The sequence below is a fragment of the Arvicanthis niloticus genome, chromosome 1 (assembly GCF_011762505.2).
Source record: "Arvicanthis niloticus isolate mArvNil1 chromosome 1, mArvNil1.pat.X, whole genome shotgun sequence".
NCBI lineage: Eukaryota > Metazoa > Chordata > Mammalia > Rodentia > Muridae > Arvicanthis > Arvicanthis niloticus.
Window position 1 is genome coordinate 5,886,634 of NC_047658.1, and position 21,776 is coordinate 5,908,409.

Here is a 21,776-nt window from a genome sequence, read left to right on the forward strand (position 1 = left end):
TTCTCTGTATAGCCCTGGCTGTCCTGGAACTCACTCCGTAGACCAGGCTGGCCTCGAACTCAGAAATCCACCTGTCGTCTCTGCCTCCCAAGTGCTGGACCACCACCGCTTAGTTTCTTTTCTTACTCTTTTTGTTCTTGTTGAGAATTTCACATCACATGCGTACTGTATTCACATCATTTCCACCCATTCCTGTCCTCCTGACTTCCTTACTTCCTTTTTGTCCCCCAAGGATAACCTTAAACTCCCCTTTCTTGTCTCTGACTCCCAGTTACTGGAATCGTTGAAAAGAATGCCACTACACCTACTATTCTCCTTTTTAAAATTTATTTATTTAATATATGTGAGTACACTGTCACTCTCTTCAGACACACCAGAAGAGGGCATCAGATCATACGGATGGTTGTGAGCCACCATGTGGTTGCTGGGAATTGAACTCAGGACCTCTGGAACAGCCAGTGCTCTTAACTGCTGAGCCATCTCTCCAGACCTTATTATTCTCCTTTTAGTTAACTTTTTTTTTTTTTTTTTTTAATTTAGGGCTTCATGCTTGCTATGCAGCCAAGAATGGCCCTAAACTTCTGATTTTTTAGCTTCCACCTCCCAAATGCTAGAATCACAGGACAGCACTCAGTTTATGCATTTATCCAGTGTCTAACGCAAGGCACCTTCCATCTGAGGCAAGGACCCTACCAAATGAAGACATTCTCAGTTTCATATCCTCCTTATTAAACTTTGACCTTAAGCTGGGCCTAATGGCATATGCTTGTAATTCAGCACTTGGGAGTCAGAGGCAGGTACTCTGGTGTATGACTAGAATTCAGCACTAGGAGGGCTGAGGCAGGAGGATTGCTGTAAGTTCCAGGCAAGAGTATCCTACAATAGTGAATTCCAAGCCAGCCAGGTCTACACACACACACACACAAACACGCATGCGCGCGCACACACACACACACACACACACACACACACACACAGGGAAGAAGGGAGGGGGAAGGGAAGGCTATCTTAAAACAAAAACAAGTTGAAGGTTAGCCTAGAGCACTTAGCCAGACACTGTCTCAACAAAACAACAACCAGACATTTTATCTATAAAATCATTAGGGTATAGTAGATACCACCCTTCAGTACAAACTCCACACCAATAGGCATGCCTGCCAAGACACCAACAGTGCCTTACGTACACTGGGTCCTACAGTCATCTGTGGGATGAGTTCTGACTTTATTTACATACTTACCCTCCCCCCACACACCATATTAGCTCACTGAGGGGGTTTTTGTGTGACCCTTTCCTGCTATGCCCTCAGTGTCTGGCACCAGTGGCTGCTTACTGAGATTCTTGTAATTAATGATTGAGTTCTTAGGAAGTGAGGTTTTCGGGAGTCAGAGGTTTAGCCACTAGGGAGGGAAATGCAGCCCATAGTAGTTTTGTTTCATGGGTTACAGAAATTATTGATTCATCCTGCACCCCTTCCCTCTAACCTTATTAAAATGGTTCAGTAAAGGGAGGGCTTCTAGCTTGCCCTGATTCCTGATAAGAAAGCTTCTGCCCACATAAGAAAACACATGCATGCAGCAGAGGCTAATTTTCCCCAGAGAACACTGAGGGGAGAAAGGGAAGTGTGAGCCGTGGAACCTCTCCTTCCAGGTTTTTGAGACAGAGCATCTCTCTCCTGATTCCAAGGGGAGTAGGCTTCCACAATCTGTCACAGGTTGTAAGGGCTCTGTCTTACCATCACAGGTGCCCTCAGGGCCCGGGTGGTAACCTGGATCGCAGTCCCGTACGCAGCGGTAGGAGCCAGGAGAATTTTCACAGCGCTGAGACCCGCACAGGGCAGGTCCCCGTTCACGACACTCATCAATGTCTAAGGACCAGGCAGGGAGGTCATATGAAGGAAACAGGTGAGACAGAGGGAGCAGGAGGCTCAGGAGGGAGAAGTGGAAGAGAGGGTAAATAAAGGGTGTGGGAGAAAACAGAGAGGGGGTGGAGAAGGAGGCCTCTCACCAAGGCAGGAGGCGAGGTCAGGGCCAGCGCGGTGTCCAGGAGGACAGATGCACTCGAAAGAGCCGTCAGTGTTGGTACAGATGCCGCTCTGGCAAAGATCCTCCTCACTGCACTCGTCCACGTCTGCAGGACAGGGCATCCGAGACCCAGGCCCACCTCCCCCTCTGCTTAATATCCCAGGCCACACCCTCTCAGTTCCCATCCCAACCCTCCAAGTTCCAAAGCCTCAAAGGAAGACCTCACCCAATCCTTTTCAGGCCCCACCCTTTTCTTGCAAGCCCCGCCTCCAGTGAGAGGTTCTTTCCAATCACTATCCGTTTCCAACTTTTCCTGACACGTCCTTTTCTACTATGATTGCGGCCTCCAGGCCTCCCCAAAAGCTTCACCTCACTGATCATGTAGATTCCCCCAAACCCTCAAAAAATCCAGAGTCCCCTTTCTGCCCTCTTTCCCTTGCTCCTTTTCCTGCCGTAAGCCCACTTTTTCCATGCTCAGATACGGCCATATTAAGATACTCAGACTGACCCAGACAAGATGCTCCACGAGGTCCAGGCCGGTAGCCAGGGGCACAAGTACAGGTAAAGGAGCCATCGGTGTTGAGGCATTCTCCGTGGGGGAAGCAGAAGTCGCCTTCCATACACTCATTTATGTCTAGGATACGCAAGAGTCAGGATTATGCTGTTGGTCCCTCAAAGTAAGCCCTGCCCGTAATTTTGTAACCATGACACCCAAGTTGCAACCTTTAACACTAAGTTTCTTTGAAAATTCCTTTCTTAGTCCATTTTACATCTTTACTGGGATTTGCTCAAGAATCCAGGCACTATTCCCAGACTCTCCCGCTGGTTCGCTAGCTCACCTGCACAAGGCCCAGGTAGACCAGATGGTGCCCGGTAACCCGTCGAGCAGCTACAGTGGAAGGAGCCTTTAGTATTCGTGCACTGGCCATGGAGACCACAAGGGGTGCCTGAACTGCATTCGTCCACGTCTGTAAGAGTGAGTTAGAGGTTCAGAAGGGGTTCACTGGAGTAAAAGGGTAGGTGGGACTGATTGGAAAGAGTCTTGAACAAAGGACAGAATACTCCAGGATTAAGAAGTTCTGTGGACCTGGGTATCAGAGACTCCCTCTACCGGGGTTCCTGGAGTCAGGGAAGAAGACTCTGGATTGGCCCTGAGGATCAGAAACTAGGGTAAGGGATGACTCGGGGTATTATGAACTAGATTGTTAGATCTCTGCTCAACAAATGTGTCAAAGTCAGCTAGAGTCAGAGGTTACAGACTGATGTCAGGGCTGAGTACTGGGATCAAGGACCATGCACCCAATTAAGTTCCAGGGAAGAGGTTCTGAGAAGGGAAGCAGATGGCTGGGGAACCAGAACAACATTAGTCAGGATTGCAGGTATTTTTGTTTTGTTTTGGCTAAGATAAAATGGCACAATAAAATTTAGAGTCATGGGCCACACTTAGGGCCAGGGAACAGTGAGGGTCCAGAATTGTATTTTTGCTGAGCGTCAAGGTCAGTGATTATCAGGAAAGGGTTATCTCTAGAATGCTCCAGCCGAATCACATGTTCCTAGGCTACAGAGTCAGGAACAGGCTACAGGAGTCACCCATGGTTAGGAATATGGTCAAGTCAGGGACTTCAAGTTTGGTGGGGCATGAAGCAAGAGTCAAACTTAGGAGTCATGTAAAGAGACTGAGGTCCAGGTCCCAAATTATGGGTCAAGTCAGGGTCATGGATCAGAGGGTCAAAATCTGTGTGATCAGGGTTAAGATACAGGGTTAAAGTCCCAGGTCCCATAGAGGCCTGATCTCACCGGTACATCTACCACGGTGCAGGTGGTGACCAACAGGGCAGGCCCGACACTGGAAAGAGCCTGGTGAGTTCACACACTCCTGCCCAGGACACGCCAAGTGGTTCTCACACTCATCCACATCTGAGAAGTGGGGGGAGAGAGCAGTCTTGAGGAAGTGGCCCCAGGCCTCCTCACCCACCCACACTCCTCCCTCCCTCCCCGGCCTCACCCTCGCACTCGGAGCCCGCAGCGTTGGGTTGGAAGCCTGTAGGGCAGACACACTTGAAGCTTCCTTCCGTGTTCTCGCAGCGGCCATAGGCACAAGGCGAGGGGCTCCGGGCACACTCATCCACGTCTGGGCAGAAGAGGCCAATCAAGCTGAGGACTAGGCCTCGGCCCCTCCCCACTGTCCTCCCCACTGCCCTCCCCACCTACCCACCCCAAGGCTCCAGTTTTTGTATGAGACAAGATCTCACACAGTAGCCTAGCCTGGCTTTAAACTCACACTGGTCCTCCTGCCTCAGGCACCTGCATCAAGCATAATGGCCAAAGTTTGCTCCCTGGGACCCACATGGTGGAAGGAGTGGATTGATTCCAGTAAGTTGTCGTCTGATCTACATACTAGCACAGTGGTACAGCCCCACCCACCGTCTCCCATCCACCCCCTGTATAAACAAATACATGTCTTCTTTAAGTTTAAATGGGAGGAGGGACAGGCATTGATTCTAGGTGGACACCCTTTATTCTAGCACTCAGGAATCAGAGGCAGGGGGATCATTAGTTCAAGGCCACTATGAGAGGGAGAGGTCCACTCTCAGTTGGAAAAAGAAGACAGAATTCAGCCAGAGCTTCTCAGGTTTATCAACACTCTGCTCACTCAGCCTCTGTCACAGAGCCTATCCTAAGGCCTCCTTATTCCCAAGTAATGTTTCTCTCCAACTCCCCCAACAAGCCACAGTGCTGCAGGCTTGGGTCCAGCACCCTCACCTTGGCAGGGGGCCCCTGGTCCTCGGGAGCGGAAGCCAGCTGGGCAGGCACAGTGGAATGAACCCGCGGTGTTGTCGCAGCGGCCTGGCCCGCAGGGCGGAGGCTGCTGGGCACATTCGTCCACATCTTCTTCACACGCCGAGCCACGGAAGCCAGCCGGGCAAACACAGCGGAAAGAGCCGGGCAGGTTTTCGCAGACCCCGCGGCCACAGAGGCCTGGGCTCTGGGTGCATTCATCCACATCTGCATTGAGCAAGCAAATCCTGGGGTGTCTGGTGTGATTAACCCCCCACCACACACACACACACACACACACACACACACACACACACACACACACCATGCTACATTCTGCCTGAGCTTCATTCTGACTCTGGTTGGTTCCTGGAATTCTGCCTCTTGGGTCCCCATGAATTGGGCTATATTTGTCTTCCATAATTCAGCCCCCCTTCCCAATTACTCACATCTCCATCCCTTCTCCATCTGTTCTTCCATTCTCCATGATCCAGCCCTTCTGTTTTGCATCCCTTGGCCTCTCCATCCGATCCAGGTCACTACATTTGGCTCTCGGATCCTGATCTATGTCCCCCATTAGTAAGCCGTTCTTTAGCCCATTGCTTAGCTTCTTCAATCTCAGCGCTACCTATCAACCCTTCGCCTTACACCCTCTTTCTTTCTGTCCCCTCCCAGTCCCTCACCCTGGCAGCTGGCTCCATGCGGTGCTGCCTGGTACCCGGCGGGACACACACATAGGAAACTGCCTGGCGTGTTCTCGCAGCGCCCGCGGTCACACGGCGGCGGCACGCGGCGGCACTCGTCCACGTCTGTGGACAGAATCCAGAGGCTAGGACTGGGGCAGACACTCAGTCCCTAAGGGATTAAAGGCCGGAGGAGCAGTGACAGGAGGCAGGACGAGGGCGGGGCGAAGCTAGGACAAGAACTAGTCTGGGGTGGAACCAAAGAAGTAGGCGGAGCTAGGGTGGGTAGGCTTAAAGCGAAGGCGGAGATCGAATCCAGAGGTTAGAACGAGGGCTGGTTGGGACCCGAGCAGAGAGCAAGATTGTGGGAGGGAGCGAATTTTGGGAGGGCAGGACCTGGGCAAAGGCAAGGGTGGAAAAGGAATCTTTGTGGATCAAAGGAAGAAAAGGAAGGCAGAGTCGGAGCCAGAAAAGGAAAGGGTAGTTTGAGGTGAGAGACGGAGTGGAATCAGGAATCGCTGTCAGATTAACTGCAGAAATTGTAGAACTCAGAAGGGGCCTGGCGGAGGGAGTTAGTCCAGGATAGGGAGGGCGGAGCTAGTGAGAGCAGAGCTAGGGCAAAAGCTAGGCCACAGGGAAAGGGAGGGCCAGGTTAGGTGCAGAGCAGGAGTGGGGCCTAGCTGATCTTGGCCAGGGCAGGAAATGGTGTTGTAATGGAGCTGGACCAGCGTTCGGCAAAGAAAGGACTCAAGCAGGGGTGGAGCCTGGGGCCCAGCGGGGCGGGATTCTCACCCAGGCACTCTGCAGCCCGCGGGCCTGCTCGGAAGCCGGTGCCGCACACGCAGCGAAAGCTGCCTGGTGTATTCTCGCAACGCCCAGGAGCACAGGGTGTAGGGACGCGGCGACATTCATCTACGTCTGAGGGCACAGAGCAGGCTAGTTACGTGCTGGCCAGGCAGAGCACCCTCCATCTGAGCCCCGACTACGCAGAATCCCCTCTGCCCAGCTCACCAATGCAGCGAGTGCCCTGGGGGCCGAGCCGGAAACCAGGGTCGCACGCACAGGTGTAACCGTTTGGCCGAGGAACGCAGCGTCCAGGCCCACAAACCTGAGGATTTCGCTGACACATGCTGGAAGAGGGACCTGGAGGAGCCAGCAGTCAGCCAGGTTCCCACAAGTCTTAACTTTTCGTCCCTCCTACCCCAGAACAGTGCCCTTAGTCCCTCTAAGATACCTTCATGAGTGTCCCCTCCCCAAGGCTAATCTTGGAGAGCATGTTGTCATTTACTCAGAGAGAACCTCAACTCTGCCCGAACCCACCCTCAGAGACGCTCACACGCCCCGTACTTCAGAGGTATTTTCTTGAAACCTCCCATGATTCCCATTTTACAGGATAAGAACTGGTGCCTCAGGATGTAACTGTTTTCTCATTTAGTAGAACATGACTCTAGTACCCGAGGAAACCATTACCCAAACCTTCAAATTCTTAACTCTCTCCAGCCTTCCTTATCTCTTTCATCTTTCCTAACACCTTCACTTTGAAGTCGTTCACCACAGAAATTCACAGTATTTCGGCTATCACCCTCAGATTCCTATGGTACCTGATTCAGGAATCTCAGGACCGGTCCAAGCAGGGATGCTGGGCAGGGGAAATTCAGGCCAAGGCTGGGATTCGGGCCGAGGCTGGGGTTCAGGCCGAGGCTGGGGTTCAGGTCGAGGTCGGGGTTCAGGCCGAGGCTGGGGTTCAGGCTGAGGCCGGGATTCAGGCTGTGGCCCAGGGTCAGGGCGGGGCTCAGGCCGACGAGTAGGCCGAAAACCTGGTAAAGAAAAAGCATCTGTATTGGGATCTAAATTTGCATGTGCTCGCTCCTCCCCTTCGCTTCCTATCTGCTTCAAGCAGCACCTGGGAAATGGCATCCCCTCTATAGAGTTTCAGCTCACCTGTAGGTGGCCGAGGAGTGGCTAGCGGAGCACGTGGTTGATTGAAGGTCACTCGAGGTGGATCCTGGCTTAGGGGTCTGGTGTTGTAGCGGAGGTCAGAAGCTGAATAGTGGTAACCAGGGCCAGCTGGACAGATCTCCCGAAAACCCTCTGGGAACAAGGCAAGGAGAGGAAGGGAGAGGAGACCAAATGGAATCTTGTGAGCTGTGAGTAGGCCTTGGCTGGGAACAAAACTTGATCTGAGATCGTGTCAGGAGTCTGGCTTATACGCTGGATGGAGTAGTGTACCGACCAAAGAAATGTTTCCGAAGCTAGTGGTGGAGCTGTGAGACTTTTCCTCTTTAAGGATGGGGGCAGGGTACTCTGGTCAGTCTAACTTTAAAGTCTCAGGGATGGGCGTGGCTAAGGATAGAGAAGAAGCCCAGGACTGATGGATGAAATGCTGGGAGTGTGGCCAAGGTACTGCCAGGTTTGAAGCCTCTGAACTTTAGAGGCTGAGGGCAGGGCCTATGACTCCGGTCTGTGCATATCTGTTAGGAAGGAATGGGTTGGAAGGACTTGCTCACCAGAACCATAAGGTGGGCAGAGCTGGCAGCCTCTGCCCCAAGCCTTGCCCACGCGGCTACAGCAGCAGATCTGTTTGGTGATATTTCGAAGAATGGGCAGGGAGCATCCGCCATCATGGAGCACTCGGTAGCAGGGCCCCTTCGCCTCTGAGATCACGTGTTGGGCTAGGGGGATGGGAGGAAATTCTTCAGGGCGTGGTGGGAAGTACAGCGGTTCTGTGTGTGTGTGTGTGTGTGTGTGTGTGTGTGTGTGTGTGTTTTCGAATGACCCCTCTGAGAGGATTTAGTGGGTAAGTGGGAGGGGCATTTAGGGAGGTCTGGGGAAGAGCCCAGGGTTTGAAGGAAGGCAAAACTGAGAGTTTGAATACAAGAAACTGAACTCTGTCTAGAGGTCAAGAGGTTGAGAGAATTTGGAGGTCTTAAATGAACTCAAGATTCTGGGAGTCCAAGGGGCTTGGCTGTGAACGGTTAGAGGGCTGGAAGTGGGGCGTCTGAAATCAGCACAGAGATCCTAAGGTCCAGAATGAACCCAAGGGGGATCTGAAAGTCTAGAAGGGTTTGCAGTGTCTGAGGGAATTAAGAACGCAGAAATATTCTGGGATGTTCTCAAAGGTCATGAGCAGTTTAGGAGCCAGCTTCAGAACCCACCCCACCCCCGCCTTTCCTAGTGGCTCACAGATGCAGCTGCTCCGGGAAGAGTCCAGGAGGAAGCCATCCGGACATACACACGTGTACCCGCCACGAGTGTTGGCACACTCCCCGTGTTGGCAACGCCCACCTGTGGCGCACTCGTCCACATCTGCAAGAGTTGAAGTTTTTGGCCAGTCTGGGACTATTAAGACCCTGGCAGCCCAGCCTAGAAGACAAGCCCTTGGTTCCCTTCTGCCTCCTGCCGTGCCTTACCTACACAGGATCCATTAACTCTCTCGAAACCGGTTGGACAAGGTCCATTTGGGCCACTCAGTCTGTTGGAGTTCCCTGTGGAGAAAGGAGGGATCGGGCAGGGACTGGTTGGCAGAGAGATAACCAGGCAGTAGTGAAGAAAGATGAAACGGGAGGGGCTAAAAGGAGTGAAGTGTGGTTTGAAGTACCGAGTCAGCCTCCCACTGGCAGTCCAGTAAGTAAAGTCGGAGGCTCGAGAAATGCACAAAAGCCGTTAGAAAAGTGACCAAAATCAGAATGGGGTAAACGGACCCAACGATATAGAAAAACCTAGATAGACATGACCACCTCCAAGGTAGGTAGATACAGCTAAAATGTGTGACTAGGGTTTATCTGTGCCCAAAGGAGAAGAGGCGAGGTTTGGGGACGACCCAGAGCTTCTTACCCAGGTGTTCCGCGCACGGGTGACAATCATGAACACCCCAGGCCAAGCCCTCCCCTCGGCAACATACTTCCTGCGTCCGGAGGCCGGGCAGCGGCGATGCACACTATGGAAGAAGTGAGGCGTGAGCGCGCCCCCGCGTGGTGGCATGCTTCAGGGGGTCCCCCCCCACCCCCACCCGCCGGCCTCGTCTTACTTCGCTTCCGCGCAGTTCCCTGAAACAGTAACCGAAGCCGGAGGCGTCTGAGTAGCCGTCCTCGCGTGGCGCGCTCTGTGCCAGCACTGTGTAAGGCGCCGCTGCCTCAGCTCGTGCCGCCGCTTCAGCCCTGGCCAGGGCTTCAGGGTTCGCCTCCTCCCAGGGGCCCGACACACGTTCCACCTGGTGCACCACCACGGATGCCTCCTGAGGGTGCTCCACGTGCACACTCACCATCGATGCTACACCTGAACAGAGGCAAGATGGACAATGGAATATAGCTACACGAGCTCTGACTTGCTAGGAGTAGATTGGAGAGGTGAGCTGAGGATGGGTACTTGATATTGGGGCGTGGGGGTTGTTTGGAGGTGGCGAGGTAATGTAATACGGCCTGCAATACAGGTGGAAGCCACCAAACCGGGCTTGGGAGGGTAGCAGAAAAGGCGACAAACTTGGTCAGAGAATGGTCAGGTTCCTGAGGAAAGCGGGATCAGAGGCCCTTTGGCTAAATTCTCCTCACCGTGTTCATCATCGCGGTGGTTGGCTAGTGGCATTGTGTAAACGGAGCGGGTAAGGCCCGGCATGGCTGGGGCCGGGGGCCGGGCCCCCGAGGAATGCAATTGGCAGAATTTGCCAGCGAAGTCCGGGGGACAAAGGCAGCGGTCAGGCTTCACACACACACCACCGTTGTGACAGATCAAGGGACATAGGACTGAGAAGAAAGCAAGGACACAAAATATCAGTAGTGTGCCTGGCAGAGAGCTAACTCAGTCCCCAGCGCTGAAGCGAGGGAGGGCCTCAAGGTACATCAATCCTACATCTCTCCATCGTAAGATAGAGGCTAATGTAGCCCAGGCTAGCTTCGAAAACTCACTATATAGCGGTGCTTTAACTTTTGACTCCTGCCTCCGCTTCCTAATTTTTGGGTATAATCAGTAATAATAAGCAGTACGCTACCACAGCAACCTTCCCCAAATCTGGCTGACTACATCAGGTGGATCAAGTCCTGCTATCACATAGTCCCGCCCACTAGGTGGGCTTACTCCGCCTCCTCTCCCATCTTCATTCACCTTCCCATTTTCAAGCTGAGTTAGGCGTTCCAGCCCCGCCTACAGCGCTATTCTCCGCCCTTTGCTCACAACAAACCAACATTTCCCCTTTCTGCCTCAGCTGGAATCCAAAACGTCCAGGCTTTTCCCATTGGCCAGGCACTTTTCTAGTCCCGCCCACATGGCCTACCTGACATCGTAAACTCCGCCTAACCCAGGTACCTGACAGCCTTAGCCCCGCCTACCCACTTTCCTCCCTCTGATTTGCCCTGACTCACGCCCCTCCCACTCTTGGGCGAACTAGACGCCTTAGCCCCGCCCACTTCCCTCCCACGGCCTGCAGTTTCAGCCTTCCCTCCCTTCCTCCGGTAGCACCGGGCGGGGCAACTAGCGGGGACGCGCCTCTATTCCCCTCCGCGCACCCTCTCTGGGCCCCTGGCCACCCCTGGGCGGGGCACTGCCAGCTGTGCGGCGGGGTAAACAAAGAAGGGGTGCAGCGGGGGCAGGGCGTCGTCTCTGCATTCCGGACCCTTGGGGAGCCCCGGACTGCTGAGCCAAAGGAGGCCGGACGTGTCTTTCGAGGGCACCCCCCCTCCCTTCCTCCCCTGGGGCTGCCGAAAACAGCTGGAGACAGCTGCGCTCAGGGGAAGGAGGGAGCAGACAGTCCGGGGAGGTGTGTGTGGGATTTTCTGAGCCACAACTGTACAAAAGGAAACACAGGAGGGCCACCTCAGTCTAACGAATCAGGGGACAGGCGACCTTGGAAGATATGAGCATGGAGGCAGTACTCTGAGGTTCAAAGATGACCCAAGTTTTCTAGGCGGCAGGGTGAGGCTAGCTCAGAGCAAATCTAGGCTCTCAACCAAGAGTCTTTCAAGTCCTTTCAGAGAGTTGCCTAGAAAACAGGACTCTAGTACTTTCTGGAGGCGGGGGTGTGGCCCATGTGAGGGAGCGGAGGACAAGAAGTGGAGTTTGATGTTTCTAGCACGTTAAGACTCTCAAGTTGCTGGGACCTTAGAAATCGGTGAAAACTCCTCCTCCTCCTCCTCCTCCTCCTCCTCCTCCTCCTCCTCCTCCTCCTCCTCCTCCTTCTCCTCCTCCTTCTCCTTCTCCTCCTCCTCCCTAGTCAAGAAAGGATCTGGTTGCCCGGAGTCTTGATTAGTGGCCCTCTGTGGATAGGTCTGGGAAGGCTACATTAGAAATAGAAGAGTGAGGTTGTGTGGAAGAGAAGGGGGGGGGGCGATGTTGGAGAATTGTCTCCACTTAAGGCTCATGTTTGAGTGTTTCAGGGGAAGTGAGAAGCCGTGGGGTGACAATATTAGAATTCTCCTGGGAGGGACGCAGCTTGGAGGAGTACCTCCAAAGAGGGAGAAGGGACTTCGCTGGAGGAGTTCCTGGAGTGTTTGACCCGGGGTGGAGCGGGATCTTTAGATCCGGTGGCCAAAAACCCCGGAACCCCTGTCAGGAGCGTTAAACCTGGACTCCAGGTACCTTAATGGGGTTCTTTAAATGGCAGCGCTTAAGAAGGGCTCAACCGAGAAGCCAGATTGCAAAAATGGAGTGTCTCGGTTGGGAGGAAGCCACCAAGTTTAGGGGCATTTCTTAGTCTCTTAAGTCATTTCACTGCCTGCTCTTGGCTCGAATACAGACTCCCAGCTCAGGGTGCCCGTATCAGAGGGATTACTGCTAAATGGGCAAAACTAACTACATGTCCCACATCACTGGAAGAACTGGGAGCTAAGGACATAGGGGTCTTGCCGAGGTCAGCCCGCCTTCACATGTCCCTCCTTGTGCCTCCAGGGGCTTGGCACCCGTCTGGGCACGGCGCCTGGCACGGGCGAGTTGGGGCTGGGCCGGGAGAGAGTGAAGGAAGGAGGGAGGAAGGGGCGGAGAGAGGGAGTGGTAGCGGGCGGGGGCTCGGGCGGGAGATGAGCTCACGCCGGCCGGGTTGGGCTGGCTGGGGGCCAGCCTGGGCGAGTTCTCAGCGCCAGGGGCCCCACTCCCCATTCCGGAGGGTGTAAGTGGTGAGAAGCAAGGAAAACCCGACCCCCCAGTCCATCCCCACACTCTGGGCTAGCAGGTGGCGCGCCCTCCCGACCTCACCTGAACCCCAGAATGCTCCCCTTGTCTAGAGGAAGCTGAAGCGCAAGCCGGTGCCCTCCTCCCCCAGGGGGCGCCCTTTCCTCAGGCCTCCTATCTGGATATCTCTCGCACGTGGAACCGCTGTAATTCAGGTCTTACCAAAAGACACCCCGTCTTTCCTGGGTCCCCTCCCGCTTAGTTCTCCATCGCAGGCAGTCCCATGCCAGACTTTCCTAGTCTTCCCCCACTCAAAGACAGACCCAGAAACTTGAGATATCCCCCCCTGCGACTCTGAAACATTCCCTGGTGACCCACTAAGCACAATCTCCGAATTTGGGCCCCATCTCAAAAGTTTCCAGATCCCTCAATTCTGAGATCTTCGTCTTGACCGAAAGGGATGAAAGCTAGTCCCAGTCCGTTCACGTGAGACACTACAGGTTCCGGAAAACACTCATTGCTCCTGAAATCAGAGCCCCCTTCCTCCAAGAACCCAAGGACTCCCCAGCACTTCTGTACATGGAATCTGGGCTCTTGCTCCCTAAGGCATTGTCTCCAGGGTCCTCCCTCCGGGCACTCCTCCCTTGGGAGCACCATCCCGCACTCACAGGCGCGGAAGCCGGGTCCCCCCGGGGCCGCCCCGCCGGGCGCGCCGCTGTCCACGCTGGTGGTGTTGCGGGGCGCGCAGGTCGGGGTACAGCGGGAGCCAGTGGGCCCGTGGATGCAACGCAGGCCGCACACGGCGGGGGTGAAGCGCACGCGAAGCCGCTCTCGGGGTCGGCCCAGTCCGGGCTGCGCCAGCAGCACCAATAGCGACACCCAGAGCAGCCGCGCGCCGCCCTCCATGGCTGCAGCGCCGCGCTCCACCGCGCCGCCGCCCCAGCCCGCCCGAGGGGCCCGGCCGCGCCCGCCCGCTCGCCCGCCCGCCCGCGGGGGAGGGCGGCCGCGCCCCCGCTCAGCCCCCCCTCCCCATCGCTCCCTCCCGGGCGGCCGCGCGGGGGCGCGTGGGGCTGGGCGCTTAGCCAGAGGCGCGAAGGCTGGGCGCTAGACTCGCAAGGGGAAGGGGAGGGCGCCCCCTCTGTTCCCACCCGTGTTCCAACAAGTGGATGGAGCCTATAGGAGAGTAACAGAGAAGGGAACAGGTGGGGGCGGGCGGGTTTGCCCCCAGAGAGAGTTGAATCCATTGAGAGGAAATCCATTAGAGTAATGGGGGCCGCATCTGGGGAGCCAGCTAAAGGCTGATCCTCTGACCAGGCACAGGGGAAAGAAGTTTCATCTAGATAGAAGACAAGGATGGCCCATGTGGGCAGCGAGATGGCACTTCTATGGGTGATGAGAAGGGTCAGCGCACAGAGGCACATAAAGGAATTAGAGGAACTGAATTCTGGAGAGGAGACTAAGGGGCTTACACCTGAAGACTCCACATCGCACCAAAACGCTACACCGGGTGGGAGAGGTCAAAACTAATAAAGACAAGGGATAGGGTAAGACTGTGGGTGGGGGTCCTCACATCTGGCCTGGGGCTCACATCTGGAAAACTTTAGGAAGGAGGAGGATGCATCTGGGCTGAAGGCCACACAGCAGGAGAGGGCTTCTGAGGGTAGTTGAATCTACAGAGTGTTCTAATCTGGGGTACTGGGCTGGAGTAAGAACAGGACCAAGGGAGGGCCCGGTATGTAAGAGGGAAAGGTCTTTGGCCCCTAGCCGTCCCGCAATCTTGGGTATTTCGTGCCCGGGCAGGCGCCAACCCGCACAATCGCTTTTGTTGTCTGGGCTGGTTCAGCCTCGCTCTCTGCTGGGCGAATTGCCCCCCCCCCCCCTTCAGCCACGGGAGCCCGGACGCCTGGCTTCCCGGCCCCACCCCGATGGGTCAGAGCCTTTGGCCTGCGTCTAGTTCTGTCCCTGGCTCACCTCGTACTGCCGGACGCAGGGGTCCCTAGAGGTGGCCGCGTCCTGGGGAGTGGGGTGGACCAAGCTACAATGGGGGACTGGTAGGCGGCGGCAGCACCGTGGGAACCAGACGGCTTTATCTGGCCCGGAACCACCCCCCTCCGCCCCCTACACGGAGGAAGGGCGGATGTTCTTACCCCGGGCCTGGCCGGCAGGGGCGCGATGTGGGGGCCTTCTTTTCAGCAATGCCCGGGCCCACGGCCCTCGGGGCCGCCTTTGCCTCAGCAGAGCTCGGGCCTCCTGCAAACTAGGTGGAAGTGGGTGGAAGAGGCTGTCACTACTATTAAATTGACTTCCTCACCTCAAGAAAAAAAAAAGCCTCCTAAGCCAAAAGCACTTCCAGGACTGGGTTTGCCCAACACTGCCCCCAGCCCTTTTATGGGGAGCAAGGCTTGGGATATCTTTAGAGAAATACTTTCAGAGAAAAGACTATGGAAGAAAAAATAAGGCATGGAAACAGAAGAGATATGAGATGGTTGGGAAGGAAAAAGTGGGTGGGGCACGGAGACAGAAGCAAATCAAGAAGCAAAGACCCAATGATTCAGCCAGGCAAGGAAAAGAATAAGCAGAAACACAGACAATTAGTTAATAGTGAAAGGCCAGTGTGGTGTGTGTGTTGGAAGGAGAGGAATTATATGCTTACGTCAGTGGCTGCCAGTTGAGGGATACCTGTCTCTTCTCCACGGGACTGCGGCTGGGGCTGGGCCCTGAAGGTGTTGGGGTCAGGCACCCCTGAAGACCTGTGCACTTGTCAGGTGGGCAGTTCCGGACCCTGCAAGAAGCTTCAGAGACAACCAGGGATTCAGTAGAGAAGCAGGGCTGAGTTATCGCCATCCATCTCTTCATTTTGGATGAGACTGAGACCTCTCATCCCTCACCCATACCCCACCTAGGAGAACCCACCTCGGGTGCAGCGGCTACTCCTAGGTGTCTGGTCTAGGCAGCAGCGACAGGCATCGACACTGTAAATAGGAGGGTGAAACTGTTCAAGCCCCAGAACTCCCCCAAAGGAGGGCAAGGGCGGAGGACAGAGAAACCAAGACAAGACTCAGGGGAATTTCAAGCAGGTAGTTAACTTCACATGAGGCATGCCTGTGTAACTAGAGGAGGCGAACTGGCTTAGACTTTCAGGAGTAATGGCCACAAAACTTACATCTGTGTGTATCTTATAAAATTCATCATCACCATCATCACCGACAGATTCTCATTATGTAGCACTGGCTGGCCTCGAACTCATTACTATCATTATTTTGAGACAAGGTCTAGAATGTACTGTGAAGCCCAGGCAGCCCTCAAACTCGCGACAATCCTCCTACTTCCTTCTCCTCTAAAGCTAAAGTTACATACGTAAGCCACCACGCCAGGCTTAAAATTATTTCAAGAAACATCCAAAAGAGTGAATCTACAAGCCAGGACTGTCTGGGATCTAGAACTCCGCCCACTAATTCGTCGAGAGTTGAGACTCAGACGCCATCCTAAGACCGGCCGGTAGGTGGCGCCACATACACAGACCTCGGTGGCTGTGCACTACAGTGTCGCCTTAGACTGCGGGTCCAGCACAGTGTTGAGGTGGTAGGGATACCGAAGTCCAGGGTTGGGAATCCTGAGGCCTGACTTCTATCCAATTCCTGCCTTTCTAAGATGTACGTCCTGGGACCAGCGTCCCCTGGTCCTTGAACTTCAATGTCCGAAAGGAAAGGGTCTTTTCTGGATATGTCTCCGCGCCACAGGGTCTCAGCCACGACCCTTCAGTGGTACTGCCAGAGTGTCGTAACTCAGGGGCCCCCCAGACAAGTCCATTATCCCCAAGTTAAAGGGGGGGTGAGGGATAATGGTGTACGTTCAGGCCAAGAGAGAAAAAATTTGGAAGATGCTGAGAAAAGGAATCCAATGCCCGGATCCATTCTAAACGAGTGAGGCTTAGAGGGGGCGCAGGCTCCCCCAGGGGATCCTCCGAGACCCTCGAATCCTGTCGTCATCCCTCCCGCTTTTCCTCCAGGTTAACCCCTTCCCAGCCCCGCCCCCGGCGCGGCTCGGGTTACTAAACGCATTCCCAGAGACCCAGGCGGGAGCGGAGCCTACGGCCTTTGTAACGGTGCGCAGAGCTGCCAGGAGCAGGGCTGGGGTGCTAGGCAGACCATCTCCTCCGATCCTGTCACCAGCAGACGCGATGGGGCCTATAAACACTGAAATGTATAAACTATCCTGGATCTTACCACCACATCATTAGTAATTCATTCAATCCTGGTGAGCTCTGATCTCAGAAAACTAGAAGCATCAAAAAACCCGAGGATCCCCTACACAGGTTCCCCTAGTGCCCTTGCCAGGAGCCTATTTGCGTCTTCCTAATCTATTAGAGAAATCTAGAAGTCTTTTCCAATTAATCCAGAGCCCCTAGAAATCCAGAACACGGCAACTTTTCTTTAAGATATCACCAAGACCTTCCAGCACCTTAAAAAAAAAAAAATCAAGAAACTTGGGGAGCTGAAGGTTAGTTCAAGGGCCCCACCCATCTCTATTATTCTAAGAAAACTCGAAGTCTTACCCGGTATCAACTAGGATTCTCTCCCCCAATAAACTCGGGAGTTGGCTGGAGCCTTATCCATCCCACCCCTCTGGAGGAACCTCTGCTTCAATTTCTCAGCGAATCTCGAATTCTAACGACTGCAAAGTAGGGGCTCCCAGTAGATTTAAGAGCTTTGGCCTTAACATCCAACTACCAAAAGCGGCTGCTTTATAGTCTCCTAAATCTGAAGGTCTTGCTCCTCCGGGACCAACAGACTTGTTGGGTGCAGTACGAGGAAGAAGAGGCTGCAGTGGGCTTACCCGGCCTGGTGGCTCGGGACCACCGCTTCCTCGATGGGGCTGGGGCTGGGACTGGGGCCGCTAGCAGATGTGGCGGCTGGGAGCAGCAGCAGCAGGAGGAGGGGGCAGTGGCCGCCGAGGCCAGGCCGACGCATCGTGTCGGGTGCAGAGTCCGTCTCCAGGAGGGCAGTGTGTCCAGTGGGTCCGGATCCGCCTGGCCCCGGTCCCGCCCCCCACCCCCGCCCCAGCCAGAGGCCGACTCACTTTCTCCACCGTGCAAGCCTGGGCCGTGAAACTTCCCGCCAATCAGAGCCCTGCACTGTCAGCGCTCCGAGTGAGGCCAATCCATAAGCGACATGGGAGGGGCTAGACGGACAGGTGCCGGGCGGGGGTGCCGGGGAGGGGAGTTCTCCTGGAGGTGGGGGATTTCAGGAGTCAAGTACTGACTGCCCCAGTCTCTCTTGAGCAGAGGCCCCAAGTGACATAAGTAGTTACCCCCGAGATGGATGTGCAGGGGGTCCAGGTCCTCTCAGCTGGACTTCCACTAGCAGGCCTCACCCCTCTCTCAGTGCTGGCGGCTCTGCCAGAATGTAGCTGTCTTTCTAGTGGAACTGATAGATTCCTCGGTACCCACTTCCCAGGCGAGAGACCAGACTCTGCTGATGTATCAAACGTGGTGTCACTTTCCAAGGTGAGTTCCAGGCCAGCCTGGGCTACATAAGGAGACCCTTCTTCTTCCTCAGCCACGCCAAATTGCGAAGTAACAAGAATTTAGTGCTGGAGTGCTAATCTTAACCCGACCCAGGCGCCATCTCTATGGCCCACATCAAGCCTTCCAGAAAGACGGTCTCGTCCATTGTTTTAGCCACACCATCTGCAAAAACTTGTCTTTCCCAAGTTCTACCCTTCCGTGAATCCAGGCTACGCCCTTGACCAGACAGCTTCCAGAGGACTCCCCAGCTCTGCCCCTCCCACACCCTTCTCTGCCTTGGTCCCTAGAAGACACCAGGACCCCTTCCCTGCCTGACTTCTAAAAGTCTCAGCCCAAAAATTCTTACAAACCTAGAATAATAAGCATTTGTTATTGGAGACCTCTAATTCCCCCTTTCTGGGAAAGGAGGAGCACAGGCTACAGGAGACACTAAGCCCACCCGCCCCCTTTTTGTGGGCTCCGGGCTTCAAGCCCTGCCCACAACCTCCAACTCAGAGGGTCTCCGCCCAACCGAGCCTATAAGCTTGAGTTTCAGCCTGGCATGATAGTGTAAGTCCCGTAAAGACAGTGCTTGGGAAGTAGAGCCAGGCCAGCTCCAGGCCAGCTTAGTCCAATAGCAAATTCTAAGCCATCGAGGCTGTATAGCAAGAACCTGTTTCAAACAAACAAACAAACAAACAAAACCTCAAGCTCCCACCCTGTTTTCTCAGCTTCACAAGCCCCTAGTGCTTCCAGCAGAGAGAAACGGGATAACCTTTCACTTAGAATCCCAAACCCCACTCTTCCCGTGATGCTCCACTTCTGGTTTGGAATGACAACTCTCCACAAGCAGTTTGATTGTTTCCCCCCTCCCCCATCTCGAGTTTGCTTGGGATTGTTCTGGACTTCTGCTCCTCCCATGTTGGAAGATTGCAAGTGCCCACCATACACCAGACAGCTTTGTTGACTAAAGCATTAGCCCCACCCTCAGATATTTTGGAGTTCCAGCCATAAAAGGTAACCGGGCCTTAGGCCTTAACTGCTCCAACCTTCTCAGACTAAGAGCAGGAATGTTCCAGATTCACGCTGTGCACTGGAATGTATACAGGGCACACACTCGTCCCTGCCTGCGATGAGCCACACCACCCCTTCACACCATTGTTGCCACCTACAGCAATGCATGCCTCCGTCCCACGCCGACACCTAGAAATCGGGGCCTACCCACTGTCCAGGGGCATACATGCTCCAGGAGCAGTACAGTTGGCAGTCAGGACTCATTCACGGCTGTTGGTGGGCTGAGCTAGAGCAATGGTGGAGTGCCCAGTTTTGCCCATTAACTGTGCTTATGCTTCTGTCTTTGTGTGCCCCCCACTCCAAGTCCCTGCTCACATGGCCCTACGGGACACCATGTCCCTCACCTGTCTCCCCACTCCCCACATCCTACCCTGTGGCTGGAGCATTTGCTGGGGGTGCTGCCGAAATTTCTCCCTTCTGCCCAGGATCCAGGGCATCGGCAATGCTCGTTGCTAGGCAACAGCCTCTGGCTCACCACTGCAACTTCCGGGGATGGCAGGGATGGATCTCGCTTCCCTTCCCCCTTGAATTTGGAGTTTCTAGTTTCCATTTCTTATTTTTATATCACATTTATGTTGTGCCCTGGATTCCAGTAGGGTCTCAGCACTTGCTAGCCTTCTGGAGCTCTGGAGTACAGCATTCCAGAAGCTGTGCCACGCTGCCCTGTCTTCCTACACCGTTTTTTTCCCCCTAGTATTGAAAACCACTTCAATTTAACAATACGCTCTGTTTCTTCAAGAATCATGACCATTCTAGAAATAATGAATTCTCTGGCATGGAAAAAAAATGGCCTCAGTGTTCTAGATCTTGGATCATTACAAAGCACTCCCATATTTTAGATTTTCTGACAATCTAGCCCCCACATGTTCTTTAGAATACCTACCATTCACACATCACCCAAGACACAGTGTTCTGACTATCCTGGCATGTAAAAAAAAAATCCAGAGTTTGGGATTCCGGGGCATTCCAGAACACCCAGGTTTTGGGGTTCCTGGGCATTCCAGAGCACCCAGGTTTTGGGGTTCCTGGGCATTCCAGAACACCCAGATTAGAGTCACGTGCCCTTTAGCCTTACCACTTGTGTCCTAGATGCTCTGGCAATCCAGAATTCTATGCCACTTTTGATTTTTTTGGAGGAGTGTTTCATGTAGCCCAGGCTGGCTTCAAACTCACTATGTAGCTGAGGATGACCTTGAACTCCTGATCCTCCCACGGTGACATGGATTTCTGGGGATGAAAACATTTCCTCCTCTTCTCTTTGCATCTCAAAGGTCTGGGTTTATTTTTGCATTCTCTAATTCATTCCTAGTAAAGAATCAGGCTGCCTTTGTATTCGGAAAGACTTACCTGCCTCCTCTCCTCCTCCGCACCAGCATGCAAGGCCAGCACTCCTGGAACTTCTCTTCCACACTGCCCACATGGAGCTGACCCCCCTCCCAGCCTATGAGGGCTCGTAGCAAGGGTTAGGACTGTGGAAGTCCTTCATCATACTGACCACAGTGACTGGTTCAGGAATAGTTAGTTACCTGACTCAGTTTAAATCCATGTATCCTGTGATTTTTGTTTGTTTGTTTTGCAAAAAGGTTTCTTTGTTGAGCCAAAGCTGGTCTTTTTTTTTTTTTTTTTTTTTTTTTTTTTTTTTTTTTTTTGAGACAGGCTCTCTGTAGCTCTGGTTGTCCAGGCTGGCCTTGAGTTTACAGAGACCCACCTTGCTGTGCCTCCTAGGTGCTGGGAAAAGTTGTGTACCACCACACTACATTCAAATCATACTGGCCTCTTAATTTTAATTGTATATTAGTTTCTTGTCTCTTGCTATGAAAAATATCTGGTAAAAACAACTTAAAGGATTTACTTATGCTCTGTCGTAGTCACACTGCATATACCATCAGGAAGCTGAGAGCGGTGAACACCGATACTCAGCTAACGCTCCTCCTCATGCCATCTGGAATGCCAGCCTATGGCATGGCGCCGCTCACATTCAGGGTGAGTCTTCCAACTTCAATGAACCTAATCTAGACAGTCCTGCACTCATGCAGAGGCTAACCTAATGCATCTCAAGTGTGCTCAGATCGTAGATTCTGTCAAGTTGGCAACAGTAACCATCCTTACAACTTGAGATGCTCCTGTCTCAGTTTCTGGAGTGCTGGTGTTACAGGTGTGTGTCAGCAAATTAGCTCAGTCCTGGTGTGTGTGTGTGTGTGTGTGTGTGTGTGTGTGTGTGTGTGTGTGTGTGTGTATGTCCGCCAGAAGAAACAGTAAGGGGTCTTCTGGGGTCATCTTGACTGAGGATGAAGTATCCCAGCAGGACACTAAGGCCAGAGTTGAAAGCCATTCTAAGCCTTTGAACCCTTGGCTCCTGCCTGAAGCCAGAGGGTAAGCCAATAAGTTCTCTTCTCTGCTTAAACCAGAAGGCAGATGTTTCTAATTTTCTTTTGTTTTTTGTTTGTTTGTTTGTTTGACACAGTGGTCACCGATACACTCTACATAGCCCTAGCTATACTGAAATTCACTATGTAGACCAGGCTGGCCTCTAAGCCATAGAAACCGAATCTGCCTCTGCCTCTGCCTCTGCCTCTCCATTGCTAGGGGATTAAAGGCGTGCTCCATCACAGCTGGTA

The 21,776-nt window shown here is 53.8% G+C and overlaps 1 protein-coding gene across 2 annotated transcripts in view; it reads right to left on the bottom strand.

The window, feature by feature from the left end:
- Ltbp4 (latent transforming growth factor beta binding protein 4) overlaps window positions 1–17,563 on the bottom strand; it is a 33,155-nt gene extending 15,592 nt beyond the window's left edge. The window contains exons 1-22 of one of the 2 annotated variants that reach the window (XM_076930354.1): window positions 17,415–17,563; window positions 15,492–15,550; window positions 15,232–15,370; window positions 14,726–14,835; window positions 10,031–10,222; window positions 9,511–9,758; window positions 9,318–9,420; window positions 8,894–8,968; window positions 8,667–8,789; window positions 7,991–8,155; window positions 7,425–7,574; window positions 7,085–7,300; window positions 6,495–6,626; window positions 6,276–6,401; window positions 5,484–5,609; window positions 4,786–5,028; window positions 4,028–4,153; window positions 3,820–3,939; window positions 2,862–2,990; window positions 2,531–2,656; window positions 2,006–2,128; window positions 1,734–1,865 (exon numbers count right to left, since the gene is read on the bottom strand). In XM_076930354.1, coding sequence (XP_076786469.1) covers window positions 1,734–1,865; window positions 2,006–2,128; window positions 2,531–2,656; window positions 2,862–2,990; window positions 3,820–3,939; window positions 4,028–4,153; window positions 4,786–5,028; window positions 5,484–5,609; window positions 6,276–6,401; window positions 6,495–6,626; window positions 7,085–7,300; window positions 7,425–7,574; window positions 7,991–8,155; window positions 8,667–8,789; window positions 8,894–8,968; window positions 9,318–9,420; window positions 9,511–9,758; window positions 10,031–10,222; window positions 14,726–14,835; window positions 15,232–15,370; window positions 15,492–15,550; window positions 17,415–17,548 — 3,097 coding nt within the window. In that variant the 5' untranslated portion in view covers window positions 17,549–17,563. Of the gene's footprint in view, window positions 1–1,733; window positions 1,866–2,005; window positions 2,129–2,530; window positions 2,657–2,861; window positions 2,991–3,819; window positions 3,940–4,027; window positions 4,154–4,785; window positions 5,029–5,483; window positions 5,610–6,275; window positions 6,402–6,494; window positions 6,627–7,084; window positions 7,301–7,424; window positions 7,575–7,990; window positions 8,156–8,666; window positions 8,790–8,893; window positions 8,969–9,317; window positions 9,421–9,510; window positions 9,759–10,030; window positions 10,223–13,246; window positions 13,533–14,725; window positions 14,836–15,231; window positions 15,371–15,491; window positions 15,551–17,414 lie in introns of those variants that run through there. The other variant, XM_034501169.2, reaches the window with a different exon arrangement.
- Between the last annotated feature and the right edge of the window lie 4,213 nt (window positions 17,564–21,776).